At 53.7% G+C, this 18,319-nt stretch overlaps 1 protein-coding gene across 1 annotated transcript in view; it reads right to left on the bottom strand.

Annotated features, from left to right (window-relative positions):
- Positions 1–3,699: 3,699 nt before the first annotated feature.
- Speg (striated muscle enriched protein kinase) overlaps positions 3,700–18,319 on the bottom strand; it is a 55,241-nt gene continuing 40,621 nt past the window's right edge. The window contains exons 24-41 of the mRNA XM_027397297.2: positions 17,784–17,861; positions 17,519–17,697; positions 17,070–17,096; positions 16,369–16,521; positions 15,515–15,557; positions 14,430–14,498; positions 12,245–14,213; positions 11,855–11,986; positions 8,923–9,039; positions 8,586–8,753; positions 8,370–8,492; positions 8,012–8,179; positions 7,320–7,899; positions 6,658–6,897; positions 6,352–6,575; positions 5,471–5,546; positions 5,039–5,188; positions 3,700–4,717 (exon numbers count right to left, since the gene is read on the bottom strand). Coding sequence (XP_027253098.1) covers positions 4,525–4,717; positions 5,039–5,188; positions 5,471–5,546; positions 6,352–6,575; positions 6,658–6,897; positions 7,320–7,899; positions 8,012–8,179; positions 8,370–8,492; positions 8,586–8,753; positions 8,923–9,039; positions 11,855–11,986; positions 12,245–14,213; positions 14,430–14,498; positions 15,515–15,557; positions 16,369–16,521; positions 17,070–17,096; positions 17,519–17,697; positions 17,784–17,861 — 4,689 coding nt within the window. The 3' untranslated portion in view covers positions 3,700–4,524. The remainder of the gene's footprint in view (positions 4,718–5,038; positions 5,189–5,470; positions 5,547–6,351; positions 6,576–6,657; positions 6,898–7,319; positions 7,900–8,011; positions 8,180–8,369; positions 8,493–8,585; positions 8,754–8,922; positions 9,040–11,854; positions 11,987–12,244; positions 14,214–14,429; positions 14,499–15,514; positions 15,558–16,368; positions 16,522–17,069; positions 17,097–17,518; positions 17,698–17,783; positions 17,862–18,319) is intronic.

The following is an 18,319-nucleotide window of genomic DNA, read 5'->3' as shown; positions in this document are numbered from 1 at the left end:
TGGAGAGATGGAGAGTGGAGTTGTGGGTCAATTTACCCTTATAGTGAACCTAGTTAATTAGAATGCTCTGTTCTTTGCAGTCCAGCGACCCTCATCCTTCTTCAAGGTGCCTGGGAGCATTACCAGTCCCAGGCCCTGCTACAGATCCCAGTCCTTCCCTGTCGTAGTCTTTTATGTCCTCTCAATCCTTCATCCAGCGAACATCCACAGGAGGCTAGCCCAGCATCTGGGCGGTCAGTGTCACTATGGTGTCTTTGTTAGTGTTATCAGGTCCCTTTTGAATCGTATTGGGGACTAGATGAAGGACAGGGAAACCCGGCCAGGAAAGGACCTAAAGACAAGGTGGGGTAAGAGCATCACTTCTCCAACTAATATCTGGCCCAAATGTGCATTTGAATTCACACTATGATATCAGACAAACGACTAGCCTCTAAGGTTTTATCTCTGTAGCTATTAAACAGGACTTAGCCCTGTCCTTCCTTCTCTAGGTCGAGTAGAAGATCAAAAGAGATACAGTTCTCACAGTATTTCAGAGACAGCTTTGAGTAGAGGAAATTGCCCTGGGTTGGGAGCCAGAGAACTGGATTTTAAATCTTGGCTCACTCTATGACCTTGGGCCCCCAAGTTGTAAGATGGGAACCCACTGCTGACTTCTCAGGCTTGGTGGAACCAGGTCCTGAAATAGGGGAGGAAATTGCTAGGACTGTCATGCCCTCCAGGCAATGCGGAGGCTGGGCTCCTCAACATTCTGTCTGGACTAGGCCCAGCTACAAAGGCATGCCAAGCCTGGCCCCTACCTACTACTGCTGAAGTCCACAGGGTGGTGCTGTTTTGGCCTATGGCACCTGCCCTTCCACGCAGAGGCACACCGTCTGAGCACCAGCAGAAGGGGTTGGCTACATTGATGCTATACTGGTCTAGGTAGGCCAACTCACCTGCACCACTGAGCCACCACATGGAGCAGCTCCTTGCATCTTTGCTCCAGCTGATAAACAGGTCCTGGATAGCTGAAATTCAGCAAGTCCGCATGGCTAATCTGCCTTCATGAAAGAACTGTGTTTCTGTGGCTCTGGAACCCAGGGTAGGCCCTTCTCCCTCAGTTCCTTTGAAACCAGAACCACCACCACCACCACCACCCCATAATAGTACAGAGGCCTGCTCCCCGCCCAGTCTGCTAGCACACTATCTCTGCCCCTTCCCCTTGACCCACTAGATACTTAACCTGGAAATCAGGGTAGGTAGGAAGGGGGCTACCCCTGAACTGTTCCTTAAAAAAAAATCCTCTCTTGCCAGCACCCTTTCTACACTACAGCGACTTCTCCCTAAGCCCAGTGACCTGTGGGTCCCATCGTAAGTACAATACAGGCTTAGCAGCCTTCCTCTCCATGGGTCTGCACTCCTTCATCTGTGGCTGTGTCTGAGGCCTGGATGCAGATGGAGGTATTCTGAACCTGAGGGATATTGACACCCAGAGTAACAACATCCTGGAGGTGGGGCAGCTGTTTGTTTGTTTGTCTTGGTTTTTCCGTTTTGTTGTTGTTTGGTTTGTTTTTTCCCCATACATAAACTGTTTTGGCCATCCAAAGAATGGACATCAAGCATGGGGTCCAGGCTGAGCCAGAGGTTTTGGTTTTCAAACCACTCCCTACTTAAGGAAAACACCCACCTAGGATGAGACTGTCTGAAGCCTTGCCCAGGAATATAAACTACCTTCCTGGATGTCACTGCAGTAGTGGGGCAGGTAATCAGCACCAGGCTCTGGCTTTTGCCTTGTTTGGCATGGTTGTCCCCAATCCTCCCAGGAACTCCAGCCCTCACCCACTGACCCACGTGGACCTCCTTCTATAGCTCAAGGATGCCTGGGATGAACTGCTCTGGGATACACCAGCACCTGGCTAGCTGGACAGCTGAATATGACCCATCCCTTTTCAGGGCAAGGAGGTACTGATCCCACTGCCAGGGGAACCAGATGTGGCAAATAAGAGCTATGACTGTATATCTATCTCCACCTCCAGGCAGTCATATAAAATGCCCTTTTCCTGACACTGTAAGTTAAAGGGGTACAGGTGTTTGTGAAAGTATCCTTAAAGAAAACCAATGTAGCCTTGAACGTTATGGTCCATACAGCCAATAGTAAAAGGACCACATGGCTGCCAAATCCAATGGGAATCACCTTACCTTTACAGCCACCCTTACCCCAAGAGTCCTTTTGACACCATGCCCCCTGGTGGTTAGAGGAAGTAAACCAAGGGGGTATAGGAAAGATGTTTGAGAACAGCCATTACTCTGACCCCCAATGCTACCTTCATTCCCCACTCACTTCCCTCTTTGTGACAGGACAGGGCCTGGCTGGTCAGTACTATCCTTGAAGGTTAGCACTCGAAAGCTCCCCAACCCCTAGGACTGCCGGAGTCCTTTAGGGGCATAAACTGGAGTATAGGGGCATCTCTCAGGGGCTTGAGTGGAGTTAGGTCTGTGCAGGCGAGGGCATCAAGTAGGAGCATGGTTTCCACTCACTGCAAGTACACATTCAGGTATGGGGCCCTGTCACCTTTTGATCAGAGCAATTTTGACACCGCTCTGCCGACATAAATTACCTTTGCTCCTCCAGGTTTGGAATAAGCAGTTCACATGCCATTTCCAATGGAGATGGGAAGGGAACTGCAGATCAAAGGGGGACGGGAGAGGAATTTTTACCATTTATCAAGATATGCGTTCAGGCACTTCATTTTTTATATGAAAGCATTTGCAGTGTGTAAGGGGTCGGAGATCCTTGCAGGCAAAGTGTATATCTCCATAGCTGAAATGACAGGTGGCCAAGGTGCCTCTCTCTTCCCTTCCCATTGGTTCTAACACTGGTTACTTTGTGATGATGAGCCTTGTCTCTTTCCTGAGGTCTTGGGAAGCCAGAATGGCTGTTGAGCTTGAGTCAAGGGGGTCCTCAAAGCAGTGTCACGAGTCAAGCAGTCAGAAGACTGCTCCTTGCATTTTGCCAAGAGTAGAGCTTCAAGATAGGTCACAGACAACCTGGATCCCACTTTCCCCTACCTCAGGTCCAGGAAGCTCATTTCTGGGAGCCAGTGACCATTCTTGGGTGCTGCATGGGTGTATCCAGTCAGGGTCCAGGAGACTCCTAACTTGCCATGGAGACAGGAAGGTCTAGCCTGATGTGTCGCTCAACCGAAGGAAAATGCTGGGCATGGCTGCCCCGAGCACTCACACCTATTCTGTGCATTCGGCTCTGTATTCTAATCCCAAGAGGCTGGGGGCAGGACCCCTCCTAGTTCTTCCTACAGCTCTTCACACTGTCTCTTTTAACCAGTTACTGAGATGAAATCCATCTCTCTCTAGTCCTGGGGAAGGACAAGAGCAAAGGAGGCTAAGACAGACCGAGAGTGTGACCGGTCCATCCCAGAGCCCAGTATTCTTCAAAGAGGAAGCATAGGAACAGAGGTGGGTTCCTGGAATCTAGACAGAGGGTGGCTATGGGAATTCAATGGGTGACTACAGTCTCCCTTCTTCTAGGAATAAAAAGGAGTAAGAGCCAAGGGAGGGATTATAAGGTCCCAAGGTGCTCATTGACATACCCTTTGTACCCCTGAATCACTGTCATTGCCTAGAGAAGGCTAAACTCCACTCGGAACTCATGCCAAACTGTCAGCCTCCTCCTTCCCACCCCACCCAGAGACCACACACAGGTCCTGCTGCTTGCTGCTTTTATTTTCCTTGTGACAGACAGACAGAGAGCTGCACAGACAGCTGGATGGCTGAGGGGATGGTCAGGACAACATAGGCAATAGGGGATTTGGATGGAAAGGAAACTCCACAAAAGGCAATAAATAAATAAATACAAATAGGAAGAAGGGCAAAGGCATGGAGGAGCAGTGGGGACATCCTTGGGCCAGTGTAGAGGGCCCAGAACTGCATCTGCTGGGACAGGAGGCCAGCTTTGGTGGCCTGAGGTCCACATCGCTTTGCCTTTCTCCTTTCTCTTTTTGAAGATTCAGCTGCTGGCCTGCCCTGCCAGCCCTGAGCCCGCTCTCTGCCCTCCCTTCCACCTCTCTGCTCTGGCTCCTGGTATGTAGCAATGGTCTGCCCTCCTCTCTATACTCATGCCCAGCTTATTGTTCCCACACCATGGGATCCTTCTCCCTCTCCAGCCACTCCCTGAGATATCCGGTATACCTCTCCCATCCATGCCAGAACCTTCCTCAAGTTCCTTCCTCCCCAGCCTCTACTTTTCCACCCTTCACTTCCCCACTCCCTTCTTGCCTCCTTCTGTTCTCACCCTTGCCCAGTCTGACCAGTGGGTCTCCTGCTCTGGTTGTAGCCGGGGTGACATCCGGCTGAAGCCCCAGGGGCCTTGTCCCCTTAGGTCCATGAGGTAATAGCCCAGCCAGATGTTGCTGCTGCTGGTATCTGAAGCCCCGGCCTGTCCAGCTCCTCATGGGCTCTGGAATGTCCCTTGGCAGCGTGCGTGAGAACCCGAGTTGATGCCCGTGGCAGAGCTGTGGTCCATGCCACCTAGGGGCTGCCAGGGTAGGAGCGGAGCAGCACCTTGTGACGGGTAGCAGCCTCGGCCCGGCGTCGCCGCTGCTCACCCAGGAATTCCTTGAGCCGGTTGGTGGTGAAGGTGAGTGTCTGGCGGCGCAGCTTCATCAGGTAGGCATCTTGCAGCCACGGGTGGGCCAAGCAGTCCTGCAGTGAGGGCCGGCTCCTGCCAGGCCAAGTCAGGAATCATGAACCAGGAAAGAAGTTCTTGGAGAGGGCAGGCTGTGCCCTCTCTCAAGCCCTTTATTAATTCTGATTCACCAATATGTGTGTGATACTGGGCTCAGTTTCCCAGTCTCTGGAATAGGGACAGCAATTCTGTCTTTCCCAGGGCTGTCACCAGCTTTACATGGCAGGCAGCAATGACCGTTGCTGCTGCTGCACTCACTATATGGAGGGGGTGGGAGTCTTTGGCCACATGAAGCCAGGCAGTCTGCATTCAGAGGCAGGTGACACTGGAGGGCTGGCAAGCAGGAGGCCTACTCACCAGGGATGTACTGAAAGGACCTTTCGCAAGAAGAGGGTGGCACTCTGGGATGTGTTCGGGTACAACTGGAAGGCATCAAAGCGACCCCCCACAATCCGAGCCTCTGTTTCCTGGGGGTCTGGCTCATAGAATGGCGAATATCCACTAAGCCTGTTGTGGAACACAGGTGAGTTGGCACAGTCTCAGATGCCCCTCTTACTGCCTCTACCTTAGAATGATGGTCAGTTGTCAGGCCTAAGAGACATTAGTGTAGGGCATCAGGGAGGGGCACAATACACAGGGACTGTGCCACCTTGCCACTGGATGTGTGGCGGGAAGACAGGGCATGAAGGAGGAGCTGTGGGCAGAAATGGGCTGAGAGCTAGAGTGGGCCAAGGGAGAGGATCATGGGTAGAGGAGAGCAGGGAGCTAGAGCAGGGCCAGATCACTTACATGATGTAGGTGAGCACACCTGCTCCCCAGATGTCTGTGGCAGAGCCAATGGGATCTCCCTTCACCATCTCAGGAGCTGCAGGAGACAGAGGTCAAGTTGAACTCTAGGTTCCCTGTGGCAGGGGAACAGGAAGAGGGAGGCTGGGGTGGGGGTGGCTCTGGGGCCTTAAGGAGCAGGAGGAAGCAGGACCAGCAGGACCACGGCCAGGTTACCACACCATGAGTAAAATCAGAGCAGCAGGCCTTACAGGTCAGTGGACAAGACAAAATGGGTGTGGCCACCAGGAGAGGTGGGCCACCTGAGGCACTGGATGATGGAGGTTCCAGGGGACCTAAGATTCAACTTCACAAGCTGCCTTGGATCAGTTCCATGTGGCCAACACCAAGTTTAAGAGCCTTCGAAATCAGCCAGGCTGGCTCGAATCCCAAGCCTGCCCCTCCTAACTGTGGGACCTTGGGCCATTTCCTAAGCCAGCCTAGCTCTCCATTGTCTCATCTAGGAAGTGTGGCTTGTAGAATAACTCTAAGGAATAGAGACAATAAGCATCAGTTAGCAGGTAGCTAAATGACCGCTGGTTTTTCCTGCTCAGTACAGTCATAATTGATTCTCTCGTCTTCCCAGCTTTTACAAATCCCATTGCAGTTATTTGTAACTGTCTAATTGGACGAATACTTAACGTCAGGGTTCCTCTCTTTCCTCATCTATAAAAAGGGAGTACTATTATGCCAAACTCTGGGGCTATTGTAAAGATCAATGGAAAAAACTCCGTTCATTATTTACGTAACAGCTGAATGGTACATGCGTGAGTGAAGGGGTGAACCTGGCATGCGCCTCTGGCAGTTCCCAACCCTCTACCATGACCAGCTGCTGGTCTTCTCACCCATGAACTCCAGAGTGCCTGTGCGGTGGCCAAGGGGCTTCAGGGCCTGAGGGTTGTAGGGCTGGGCACTGCCAAAGTCCACAATCTTAAGGGCATTGTCGGCAGCCAGCAGCAGATTGTCTGGCTTGATGTCCAGGTGTAGCACATGGTGGCCATGGAGGTAGTCCAGGCCTTGTAGCAGCTGCACCACGTAGGTGGCCACATCATCTTCTGAATACCGGAATCTGGGGTGAGGTGGACATGGGATAGGTGATCTTCCAGCCAACTTCCCCAACTCCCGCTCCCCAGGAACACCCAGCTAGCTACCTGTCACTGAGCCCACAGAGGAGTTCCCGGTTGCCACAGCTCTCAGCAATGAGCACAAGGTACCGAGGGGTGATGTAGGCCTCGTGCAGGGACATGAGCCGCTCATGGTGCAGTGTTCGAAGCACCTCATACTCCTGCAGCACTCGATGCTTGCCCTCTGCCGCATAGGGCACGATCTTGGCAACAAACGTTCGGCCTGTTGCATTCTCCCGGCATGATCGCACAACACCAAAGCGGCCCCTGTGTGTGTAGGAGGCATACCACAGACTTCAGGGCGGGCACTATCCGTGTGAGAGAGAGCTCACATGGGAAGCGGGGACCCTGGGAACTGGATTGCAGTGCTTCAGAGTTCAGTGCTAGGAACAAAGATTCCAGCACGCACTGGCATCTCTACCTATGGAAGATCCTGTAGCCTTAGTTTTCCCATCTGTGAAATGGGTGATGATGACAAGGCAGTGCCTTCCCCTCACAGTTGTGAAGATGAAATGACAGCAAGTGGCTCAGGCTCGGGGAAGTGCCTAGCTGAACTCGATAGTTCTAAAGACCCACATCTCTCAGCATTGCCCTCCAAGTCCAGCCAGGACAGTCTGCTCTGCCTCTGAAGCTCTGTGTTCCTTGGGTCCCCTCCACTCTCCCAACTCCCCTTCCCCATCCCTGCTTGCCTGGCCTTCTCCTCTAGGAAGGTGTAGGGTTTCTGAGGGGGGCCCTGTCGAAGAGTGGTGCTCTCAGGTGTGGAGGAGCTGACCACCTCCTTGGCTGGGCTGAGGCTCCGCACAGTCACCTTGGTGGGCTCAGGAGGGGGCTCAGGGGCTGGGGGCTCAGGGGCTGGAGGTGCAGACACGAAGGAAGTCACCATATACAAGGAAGATGGGGAAGGTGCTGGTTTAGCTCCTTGAGGAGTAGAGGTTGGGGTCAGTGTTCCAGTGTCAGGGACAAAAGACTTGGGTTCACTTGGGGTGACTTGGATCCTGGGTGGGGTGGGCTCTGCTTGCTGGGCAGCCAGCAGACCCCTGTGCTTTCGTGGGGGGGTTGGGGGTGGTGGACCCATGGCCCTAAGTGAGGACAAGGCCTGGCTAGCAGACATGGGGGAAGTTGAAGAGCTAAGAGTGGCTGCCTGGGGGCTTGGGGGAGCAAGAGCTGGGGTAGGGGCCAGTGAGGTAGGAGATTCAGGAGGTGGGGCCCTGGCTGGCCCTGAGGTAACAGGGGCATCTTGGGGAGCAGCAGCTGGCTGAGCTGAAGAATCTAAGAGGAGACAAAGAAAATGATCACTGAGTATTCTGGGAGCAAAGCTATGATGCTCCAAGGAGTGTGGAGGCCCTGGGCTTGCCACTACCACCCTATACCTTCCACTGACCTTGAGGGCCTCTGATGAGGACTTTCTCAGAAGGGTTGCTGAAGGGCCCCTGCCCAGCACGGTTGGAACAGGCCACACGGAACCTCACAGTCACACCGACAGGCAGTTGTGTTACATTGTAGTAACAGTCGGGGACGCCTGAACTTACAGGGTGCCAGGCAGATTCCCCTGCCGGCAGCACAGGGAGAGTTAGGGCCACAGAAGGGATGGCCCCAGCTCTCTGTGCTATTTATAAAGAGCCCAGAGAAGATGCCTCTATCTAGAGAAGACACTGGCCTTCTTCAGCGGCACCGCCACCCGCAACCCCTGGTCTGCCACCGGCTGCCTCATGCTGCCCCTCATCCTGCCTCGCCCTCACCATCTATCCGACGCTCCAGAGTGTAGGTGCAAGGTGCCCGGCTGTCTCCCGGCTTCCACAGCACCAGCGCTGTATCATGGTAGGTCTGTGGCACCTCTGGAGGAGCTAGCTTTCCTGGGATGCCTGGGAGAAGGAGCAGAGGCCCCAGCTGAGGGTTCAGCAAGCTCTACCCCACCTCCTCATCCCTATTGCATGGGCCCTGCCCCCCTAACTCACGGGCCACAGACACAGTACAGGAGCTGGTAATGCTGCCCAAGACGTTGGTAGCCGAGCACTCATAGAGCCCAGTATGCTGCTTGCCAGCCCGGGGTATGCTCAGCAGCTGCCGTCCATCTTTGCAGGACACAATGACCACTGAGGGCTCTGACCTCAGGGACTGCTTATCTGGGGACAAGAAGGCACGGGGGGGGGAGGGGCAGCTGAGTAAAGCCAGGTTTCTCTCACTGGCCCTTTATTTCTGCTTCCCTGTGGTCTAGCCTCTCCTACACCCTTTACTGGGAGCCACTTGTTACTCCCTGCCTACCCTACTCTGTGGAAGATGCAATCTACTTACCTTTCATCCAGGAGATACGGGGTGCTGGGCAGGCTGCTGGCAGGCAGAGCAGAGTGGCTGCTTCCCCCTCCAGCAGCACCTGGTCCTTGAGTTTAATGTGGAAGACTGGGGGGAAATCTGAAGGAAAAGAGACAACTCAGGACCCTGGCTGCTTGCTGCCGAGAGAGGGGCAGATGCATGAGGGAACACAGCGACTGGGTCTCTCCTCCCAGCCAAACGCAGGGAGTAGAACCCCACACGGCCGCCTCCACCATGCCTTCAAGAATTTTCTTGTGGTAAGCATCACCTCCAGGCCCTCAGCATATGCAGAACCACCTTCTTGACTGATGATTGGAGATGCTCGGTGCATCCCTCACCTTTGTAAATCACTTAGAGCCGGCCAGCACTAAGCATATTCTATAAGCATTTGTTAAAATAAAAACAAACACATTTTGAAAAATGGTAACAGTTAAGATTCTGTAATTTAGATTCCCTCTGGGCCACTACAAGGCAAGTGGGATGCGAAGGGGGAAACAGCAGTGACCTGAGCTAACCTGAGCTGCAGGCAGAATCTGTGATCAGAACGTGTGGACTTGGGGACAGCACATAAAGGCTCTTGCCACCAAGCCCCATGACCTGAGTTCAGTTCAAGAGATCCACATGATGGGAGGAAAAAAAACACACTTCTGAAAATTGCTCTCTGTCTTCCACACCCATGTTATGGCATGCACTTGTAGGTGTGTGTGTGTGTGTGTGTGTGTGTGTGTGTGTGTATACACATGAACAATATATAAATGTAAGTGTTTAAAAAGTTTAAATGTTTGAAAAATGCCTTTAATTCCAGCATTTGGGAGGCAGTGGCAGGAGGATGGATCTCTGTGATTTCGAGGCCAGCTTGGTTTATATAGTGAGTTCCAGGACAGCCAGAGCTACATACACTGAGAGACCCAGTCTCAAAACACAAACAAAAAAAACCCTGCACTCTCCAGAGTTCTGAAGCCAGCGCCCTCTGTGGGCAGCCTCTAGAAGGGTATCTATATCTCGGCCTCCCTGGGGTATAGGCAAGGTTCCTGACATTCCAACTTCTGCATAGTCAACTCAGACCCCTAAAGAGCTTCTGAGAGTGCAGAATTGAGACTACAGGACCCTAAGCAAGTCACAAGCCCCTTCAGGAGCTCCATTTCTAGTCTGCGAATTGAGAGACTGAGCCCAGTCAAGCTTGGGTGGGGAGGGTTTGCTGTAAGAATAAAACGAGGTTCTTCATGCTGGCTCGTGTGCGTCATGAAGGACGTGCTCCCAAACAAACATTAGCTCTTCTTGAGGTTGTTACTATTATCTCTTTAACACACCCAGCAGAGAAGCCAGGAGCTGAACCTGGGAAAAGGAATTGTTTGAACAAAGCAGAAAACTGCCTGGACACTGGTTGGTGACCTTGCCCAAGGCAAGAGGCTTGGAGTCTGAGCCAGTTCTACTGGGCTGGAGTTCCTCAGAGGCAGGATGATTTGAAATCGTGACCCCTGAATTGTTCCTTAAGATCTAATCTGGTTTGGGTCACGGAAGGTGGGGTGTGTCTTCTTCAACTGGGGAAAGAGCGCTAAAGACCTCTGGGAAACCAAGATCTGAAGGACCAGGAGGGATCTGGAATTCAGCAGGCGCACACGAACAGTGTACTCTATTGTGCCTGAGGAGGGGTCCTAATCTCATCCTCCAGTGTACTGGGGATAGCCTCATCAGTTGCTGCCCCCAGTCCTAGTTGGGGCACCAGGGAGGGAACAAAACAGGTCAGGGTAAGAGGCGAAAGATGACCCTGGCCCAGCCCTGACAGTCCTACTGTCATTCCCTCAGGGCCAGCCCCATTTGATGAAGCAGGAGAGGCTTCTTCCTGCAGGGAGATAGGTCAGAGGGCACTGCTCATCAGGGAACTGGCTACACTAGCAAAATGGAGGCCCCAGGTGGGAAGGAATTAGCCACCCTGCATTTCTCTGCCATGCTCTCCTCCACCCCCCTACTTTCCATTCTCTCCCAGCCAGCTGGTCTTCCCTCCCTACCATACCAGCCCCACAGCCCTGACTAGAGCTCTGGAACAGTCCTCCCAAGCAAGCCCAGCTGGAGCAAAGGGAAGGTTAGACCCATTCTGACCATTTTAACCCCAAACGAGGCCAGGATAGAGTTGACAGCTTCTAAAGGTCACGTGCATAGCCTTGCTTGGTGGCTTCCTCCTGACCACCCCATGGCCTGGAAACCTGGCCTCTTTTCCAGGTGGAATGACACCAGGTGGGGAATACCTCCCTCCCTGCAAACAAGGACACTTGAGCAAGAAATAGACTAGGGGATGTGGCAGGCCTCTACTCCAGAAAAAAAAAAAAAAAAAAAGCCCTAGGGCCACTTTTCTCTGAAGATGTGCCTTCTGGGTGAGGAGGAGAGGCAGTCAGGAGTTCAGAGTTGTAGAGAGCTGAGGGTGTAGTTCACGCTGGGAGACAAAGGGTGTCTTTGATTGCACACACACTCTGGGGCTCTGGGTGCACAAAAGTAGGATTTTGAGCTGGTTCACAATTACACTGAGATTCAGAAACCTTCCAAGGTCTTCCAAGAGACACAAGGCCAGTCAAACAAAGGCCTTAATAGAGTGACCTGGCGATGCTCTGGGCTGTGGCTTCTCCCTTATTAGACCTGAGACTTGGACAAACTACTGGGCATCACTTCACTAAGCCTGCCTGCTTCTTTCACCGGTAAACTACAATGCTGAAGATCATCCTCCTAAAGAATGCCGCGGTGTTAAACAAGACAGCGTTTGTGACATGCTTAATAGGACACTTGCCTCTGCTAATTAATGGCAGCTGCTACTGTAATTATCATTGTTGTTTCCCTAACTGGAGGCCTCTTCCATGGCTGCCCAAGCTCCTCATGATGAACTACTCTCATCCAGCCAGGAGAGCAACCTGAGGCTTCTTACCTGATTCACTGGGCACATACTGGTGACCTAAGTCCTCTTGGACACTGGCGGAGAGGTTTGGCTGCGATAAGCCCTTGTTCTTGCGCAGCCTGGAAAGGCCCCACCGATGCCGGCTTCGGCTCTCCCCTGGAGCTGTACAAACCCAGACTCATGAGCTCTTGTTGTAGCCACTATCAGTCAGCACCCACATCCCTGTAGCTCTCAAGGTAAAAAAAAAAAAAAAAAATCAAAGCCGCCTTGTCCCTCCTCTTCCTGTTCCCATCTTAGCCTCTGTCTCTCCACCTTTCTCCTCCTCTCTCTGTAGCCATGCCAATACCACCCTCAGGCCTCTAGAGCCCCCTTCTCCTTTCAGAGCACACCATACCCACTTCTCACCTAGTCCCTCCTTACCTGAGGAACCCGATGTGCCACTCGTCTCTGAGCCCAGAGACTCAGCGGAAGGTGTGGTGGCACCAGCCTGAGAGGCCAGTTGATTGTGTGGAACACCGAGGCGTCGCAGGCTCTCCCCTTCCGAAGTAGCCCTGCGCAGCCGTCCAAACAGGGGTGTGCTGCGACCCGAGGCGCCCCCGGAGTCCTCGCTGCTGCCGCTGCGCTGCAAACGGCTGGACAGACGCTCCAGCGTGGAGCTGAGTCTCCTGCGCACCGCCAGCACCGGGGAGCCCCGTGCTGAGCTACCACCCTCAGAGCTCTCCCCATCTCCACCGCGGGACTCCCAAGCTGGGTGTCGTTGCCCGGGCGGGGTCCTCCGCAACTTCTGCGACAGGGACAGCGAAAGGCGACGCACGAGGCCTGGCTCTCCCGCTACCCTGAGGTCCTGCACAGAGCGTGAGCGCTCGGGTCTTCGCACCAGCTCTAGCGGAGTTCCCGCCGGGCTGGGACGGTAGATGCCATCGTCCTCCGCCCCACGGAAGGGACCGCGCTCCTCCGAGCGCGAGCGGCTCAAGAGCCGCAGGCCCCGTGACAGTGGCGATTCGCGGCTGCGCTTGAACTTAGCCTCGAACACAGCCTCTGATTCTAGGTTCTCGATGCTGCTGCTAAGGCTGCTGCCTGGCCTGGGAGGCACCGTGGGGACTCGGGCTTTCTCGGCTAGCACTGGGGGAGTTCTGGCCAAAGGCACGCGCTTATCGGAGGCTCCGGAAGATGGGGAGGCCACCCTGGCATACACAGCCGCGTGGGGCTTGGGCTCTGATGGAGGCACAGCAGGGTCCTGTGGGGACTGGGTGGGACTGGACAGCTGGAGCGACTGCATGATCTGAGCATAGGGGGTGAGAGGCTGCGCTGGCATTTGCAGAGCCAGCGTTGGCTGTGCTGGTTTGGCAGCTCGGACTGGCTCTGTTTTGGGCTCTGGGACCTTCTCTGGGGCGGGCAGGGGTGCGGGGGCCTGGGGAGAGTCTCTGGGTGTAGCAGCTGGAGGTTCCGGAGACTTGGGAATACTGGGTTTGGGGACGCTGGTCCTCACAGGGCTGGGTGGCTGGGCTTCGCTAAGGGCAGATAAAGAGGGTGACTCCTGCAGCCTGCGAGCCCCAAGCCTGGCTACCGGGATTTCGAGGGGTGCCCCAGCGCGCCGGTGCCGACCCCGGGGCTCTGCCTCACCCTGAGAGAAGCTGCTGCTCTTTTGCAGGCCCCGAGACTCGGGAGGGGGCTGGTGGTGGGGTGCAGCCTCGCTGGAGGCAGCCCGCGCCATCCTGGGATCCCGTGCACGGCCCCCTAGGCTCTCCAGCAGGGGGCCCCTGAGGCCGCTGACCTTGCCATCCTCGGGACCTCCCCGCAGCAGCCGCTGACGCAGGGCCTGCAGCCTCTGGCCGTACTCGCCCTCACCCAGGCCTCCCCGAGTCAGGCGGGTGGCACCCGGGCTGGGGCTCCTGCGCTGCGGCAGCTCCACAGATGCTGCCTTGTGCAGGCTCCGGCCCGGCTCCCGCGACCCGACTCGGGGCAGGGCGCTCTCAGCAGAGCTGCCCCTACGGAGCTCCGGCCGCCTGGGGCTAGGCCCATCTGGGGGCTCCTGGCCTGGAGAGGGGAGTGCCTCAGGGCTGGGGGCCTCCTGGTCCTTAGAGGGAGCCCTTCCCTGTTCTTGCCAGTCCATGGGGGTGGCAGCCCCAGCGTCCGGGGTCCCCAGAGCCTCATCTTCAGTGGGGATGTCAGTGAGGGATACCCGAGAACCTGAGAACTCGGGCTGCAGGGGGCGGGGCACCGAGGGAAGTTCTTCCAACTCTTCCTCTTCTGAGTCTGATGAAGATGAGAGTCCCCCACTTGGGGGTGGTCTTCTAGGCATGGCCACCCACACCCGCTCCGGGGGAGCACGTAGCAGCTCTGGAATGGGGCGCAGCACCAGGTGGCACTTGTAGCTGATTTGGGAGCGCTGCAAACGAAGTACTTACAGTCAGACCAGAAAGGCCCAGAGGCCTAACCAGGCCCTTTTCAACTCCAGGAGAAAGAAATATAGAGTTGGGAAGGCAGCTCAGGCAGGAGTGGGAGGTAGGGATCACCATGGGGGAGGGGAACGACTGTGTGGAAGGAAGGAGGGAGTAACAACTGTGTGGGAGTAAATCAGTGTGGAAAGGACAGATACACTCACCTGCCACCTCCTCCGTGACAGAAAGAGCTTCAGGTGATCTGTGCTCACCTCTGCACCTTTTGCTTGTGTCTGAAAACACAGAAAAGAGGACCTGAGGGCCAGCACTCTGCCAACCCAGAACGCCAAAGCTCACTGTGGAGCTTGGAACTAGAAGTATGGGTTCCTGTGGGTCTGTCCCTGTGACTTTGTCAGGGCAGAGGAACACCTGAGACAAATTCTTTGATTGTAAGAGTACCTGAGGGAGCGTGACTTTCCCTGGCATACTGGGTACCCTGTGGTACCTTCCTGTCTCTATGTATGACAGGCATCCCAGACATCTGAAGTCCTGCTGGTCCAGACTAACAAGGCTGCCAGCAGCATCCCACCCAGCTCACTCCAGTGGGCGCACTCCACTACTGCTTGTTTCTGGTCTGAGGAAGGAAGCTTGCACGTCAAGGGTTGCTAGCAGAGTGGCTTCTCTTCAGCTGGCCCAGCACTGTGCTCAATGACAAGTCTTTTGTTTTGTAGGATGATGGACACCAAGTTCCGGGCCTTGAGTGCTAGGCAAGCAGTCTGCCACTGAGCTACATAGTCTCACCCAATGGCAAGTTTATTTAGATGCCTTTTCTGGACTCATTTGCTGATGGCCTCCTCACCAGTGCCTAGCTCAGGATGCTGGGGCTTGAAAATGATGAAAACCCTGATCATGTAAAGTTCATGATAAATGAGTGAGCCAGGCCTCCCAGCCACTAGTGTATGGAACAACCCAGGACAGAGGTGGGCACACAAAAGGAGAGAATTAGACCAGGATTGGTCTTGAACACCAGTAAGAACTTTGAAGAGGATTCCCCAGGAGAGGAAGAGGAGTTCAGGCCTATGCTTAGAGTCTAGCTACTCCAACTTGATCATTGACTTGGGCCTCAGTGTCTTTATTACTAAACGGGAGCAACGTTAGAAGCTTTTACAGATCCATTGTGAGGCTAATGTATATAAAATGTATATAAATGCATTTCATAGTTATCACATGTAATGCTCAGTAAATGGAGCCATTAGTAACATTCTCTCTTTCCCCATCTCTGTAGCATGCTTGGTAGGACCAGACTCACTTTGAACCAAGGATGTTCCAGTGTCTCTTCTGCAGTAGGTCTCCTGTAAAGGAATGAGAAGCAATGATTTATCATTCATTTGTTCATGAATGGTTGAGAAAATGGAACCTCTTAAGAACTAGGGATTTGGGGCTAGAGAGATGGCTCAGCAGTTAGAGGCACATCTAACCACTGCTCTTCCAAGGTACCTGATCAGACAGATTACAGTTTCCGTAACTCCATGTGCAGGGGGTATGATGCCTCTGGCCTCCACAGATACCATCACTCATATGTACATAACACACTGGTATGTATGTGTGCACGCGCGCACACACACACACACACACACACACACACACACACACACACACACAATTAAAAATAATACAAACTAGCCAGGCAGTAGTGGTTCATGCCCTTAATCCCAGTACTCTGGAGGCAGAGGCAGGTGGATCTCTGTGAGTTTGAGGCCAGCCTGGTCTACAAAGTGAGTTCCAGGCTAGCCAGAGTTACACAGAGAAACTCTGTCTTGAAAAAACTCAAAACTAAATAAATAAAATTAAAAGAAAATCTTAAAAATACTAAAAGAAGGGCCGGAGAAATGGCTCAGCAGTTAAGAGCACTGACTGTTCTACCAGAGGTACTGAGTTCAATTCCCAGCAACCACATGGTGGCTCACAACCACTTTGAATGAGATCTGGTGCCCTCTGCTGGAGTGCAGGCAGAAGACTGTGTACATAATAAATAAAATCTTTTAAAAAATACTAAAAGAAAAAAAGCAAAAGAGTCAGGAGTTGCGTGTCTAAGGGCAGAGGCTTGCTAGGAGTAAGCATGGTTTGAGGGCGGTCTCTGCAGTCAAGGGGTCTTCTACTCACAGATGATCCTGCACCAGCACTTTGATGAGGAAGCCCCGGGCCTCCCTGCTCAAGCTCAGGAATGTGGTCTCCTCAAAGGCCACGTTGTAGTTTCGGATGTTCATCAGTGTTGTCCGATCATTCTCCCCCACAAATGGGGAGATGCCCGTCAAACTGCAGGGGCAGAGTGGACTATGGTAAGAGATAGGCAGGACCTCGAGGCTGAAGCTAAGGTGAGGTGCGATGCCTGTGGTAAGGGGCCAGGAACAAGCAAAGGCCAGAGGATGTGGGGACATCAGAGGCTGGGAAAATCTGGACAGGAAGCCAAAGTTTTCATATTCTTGTTCTGCTCCCACTTGAGGACATCAGACAGTAAGAGAGGCAGTGGTGCCTTGGGAACCTGTTGCCTTGCTTTGGATAACATAAAACTGTCCACCTCCAGTGTGGCTTTCCCACCAGGGGACTCTCCTCCTCCTTCTAGTCCATGCTCTGGACCTCCTAGGACCAGGAAGTTCCCTGTCAAATGGTGCTAAGCCTACACTGGCCTCTGTGAATCCAGTGCGCCCACCTCATAGGGAACTGGGAAATGCCAACCAGGGTAACCAGCCTCATGCATGTGAAACCCCTTAAGAGAGGAAGGAGCAGTATGTGTGGAAGAGAAGGGAGTGGGTGGGCTGTGGGCCAATCAGGAGACCAGTAGGAGACTGCAGAGGGGTCCTTACCAGAGGAAGGCAACGACACCCACGGGCCTGTGGGAAACCAGAAGTACGGGTGAGAGGCCAGTTCACTCCAGCCAGAAATGAGAAGATCTCTCCACCACCATTCTGAAAAGGGTGGGTCCTCCCGGGAAACACTGCATAGGAGTACCTACTTCAGGTAGGCACTCAACCCAAAGTCAGGGGTCATGGCAGGGCTGACTGAGGAATCCCAGAAGTTTGAGGACCAATAAGCTCATATCCATCTTACTTGGGGAGGCTCAGTCCCAGGGAAGCTGGAAGCTGAGGACTACAGAGCTGAGGCCCAGAGGAGCTGGCTCAGCCCTGAATGACGATGGGCAGGAAGGGCAACCTTAGGAACAATGCTATCCACTATCAGAAGAGGAACCCCAGTCTCCTGAAGTTCTTCCCAGTCAGCGAGCAAGAACCCAGCGTAGCCAGCATGCCAGCATTACCAGATGTCAGTGACTCCAGACACAGGGCTCTGGTTCACAATCTCAGGTGCTACAAACTCGGGAGTGCCATACTGACAGTACTGGGGCTCCCCTGGAGTGAGTTCCTGGGCATTCCCGAAGTCACAGATGCGCACCTGCTCTTCACCCCCTGCACCATCCCAAACTAGCAGGTTCTCCGGCTATAACCAAAAGCATGGAAGCGATTAAGGAAGAACACCTCACACGACAGTCCCACCCTCTGGCTGTTCTCCACACCTCTCCTTACCTTGACATCAAGGTGTAGCACATGGCTCTGATGCAGGTAGCCTATTCCTTCTAGCACTTGCCGCATATAGGCCCGGGTCTGTGGAAACAGGGGTGGGCAGAGTCCGTGGAGGTGGGAGAGCATTCTGTTTGATCATCACCAGGGATGTGGCAAGAGGTCAGGCCATGCCTGGGCAGTGGCCTTCAGATGGGTCATGCAGCCCACCACACAGGATGAGGGATGCTAAGACTCAAGGTCACCAAATACGACTGCACAAGTTGTGCACAGTACACATAGAGAGGATAGTGATTTTATATTATTCTAAGTAGCACTGTGCAATAGACAGCTTGTACAGCCATACAGTGAGATAAAAGTCTAAGTAGTTTCTGTAGACTGTATATGTGAGCGAAATGGGGAAGCAATGGAGTTAGGGTCTGGAATACATCTGCTGTTGTTTACAAGAGACAGAGCAAGTCTTGTCTTGTGGAATAGGGAATTCTGCTGTGCACTCCACCACCACCCCGGGCTTCTTTGTGGGTACCAATGGTATGCACAGG

Source organism: Cricetulus griseus, chromosome 2 (assembly GCF_003668045.3).
Source record: "Cricetulus griseus strain 17A/GY chromosome 2, alternate assembly CriGri-PICRH-1.0, whole genome shotgun sequence".
Taxonomy (NCBI): Eukaryota; Metazoa; Chordata; class Mammalia; order Rodentia; family Cricetidae; genus Cricetulus; species Cricetulus griseus.
Note: the sequence above shows the minus strand (reverse complement) of the source record. Positions and strands in the feature narration are given on the sequence as shown.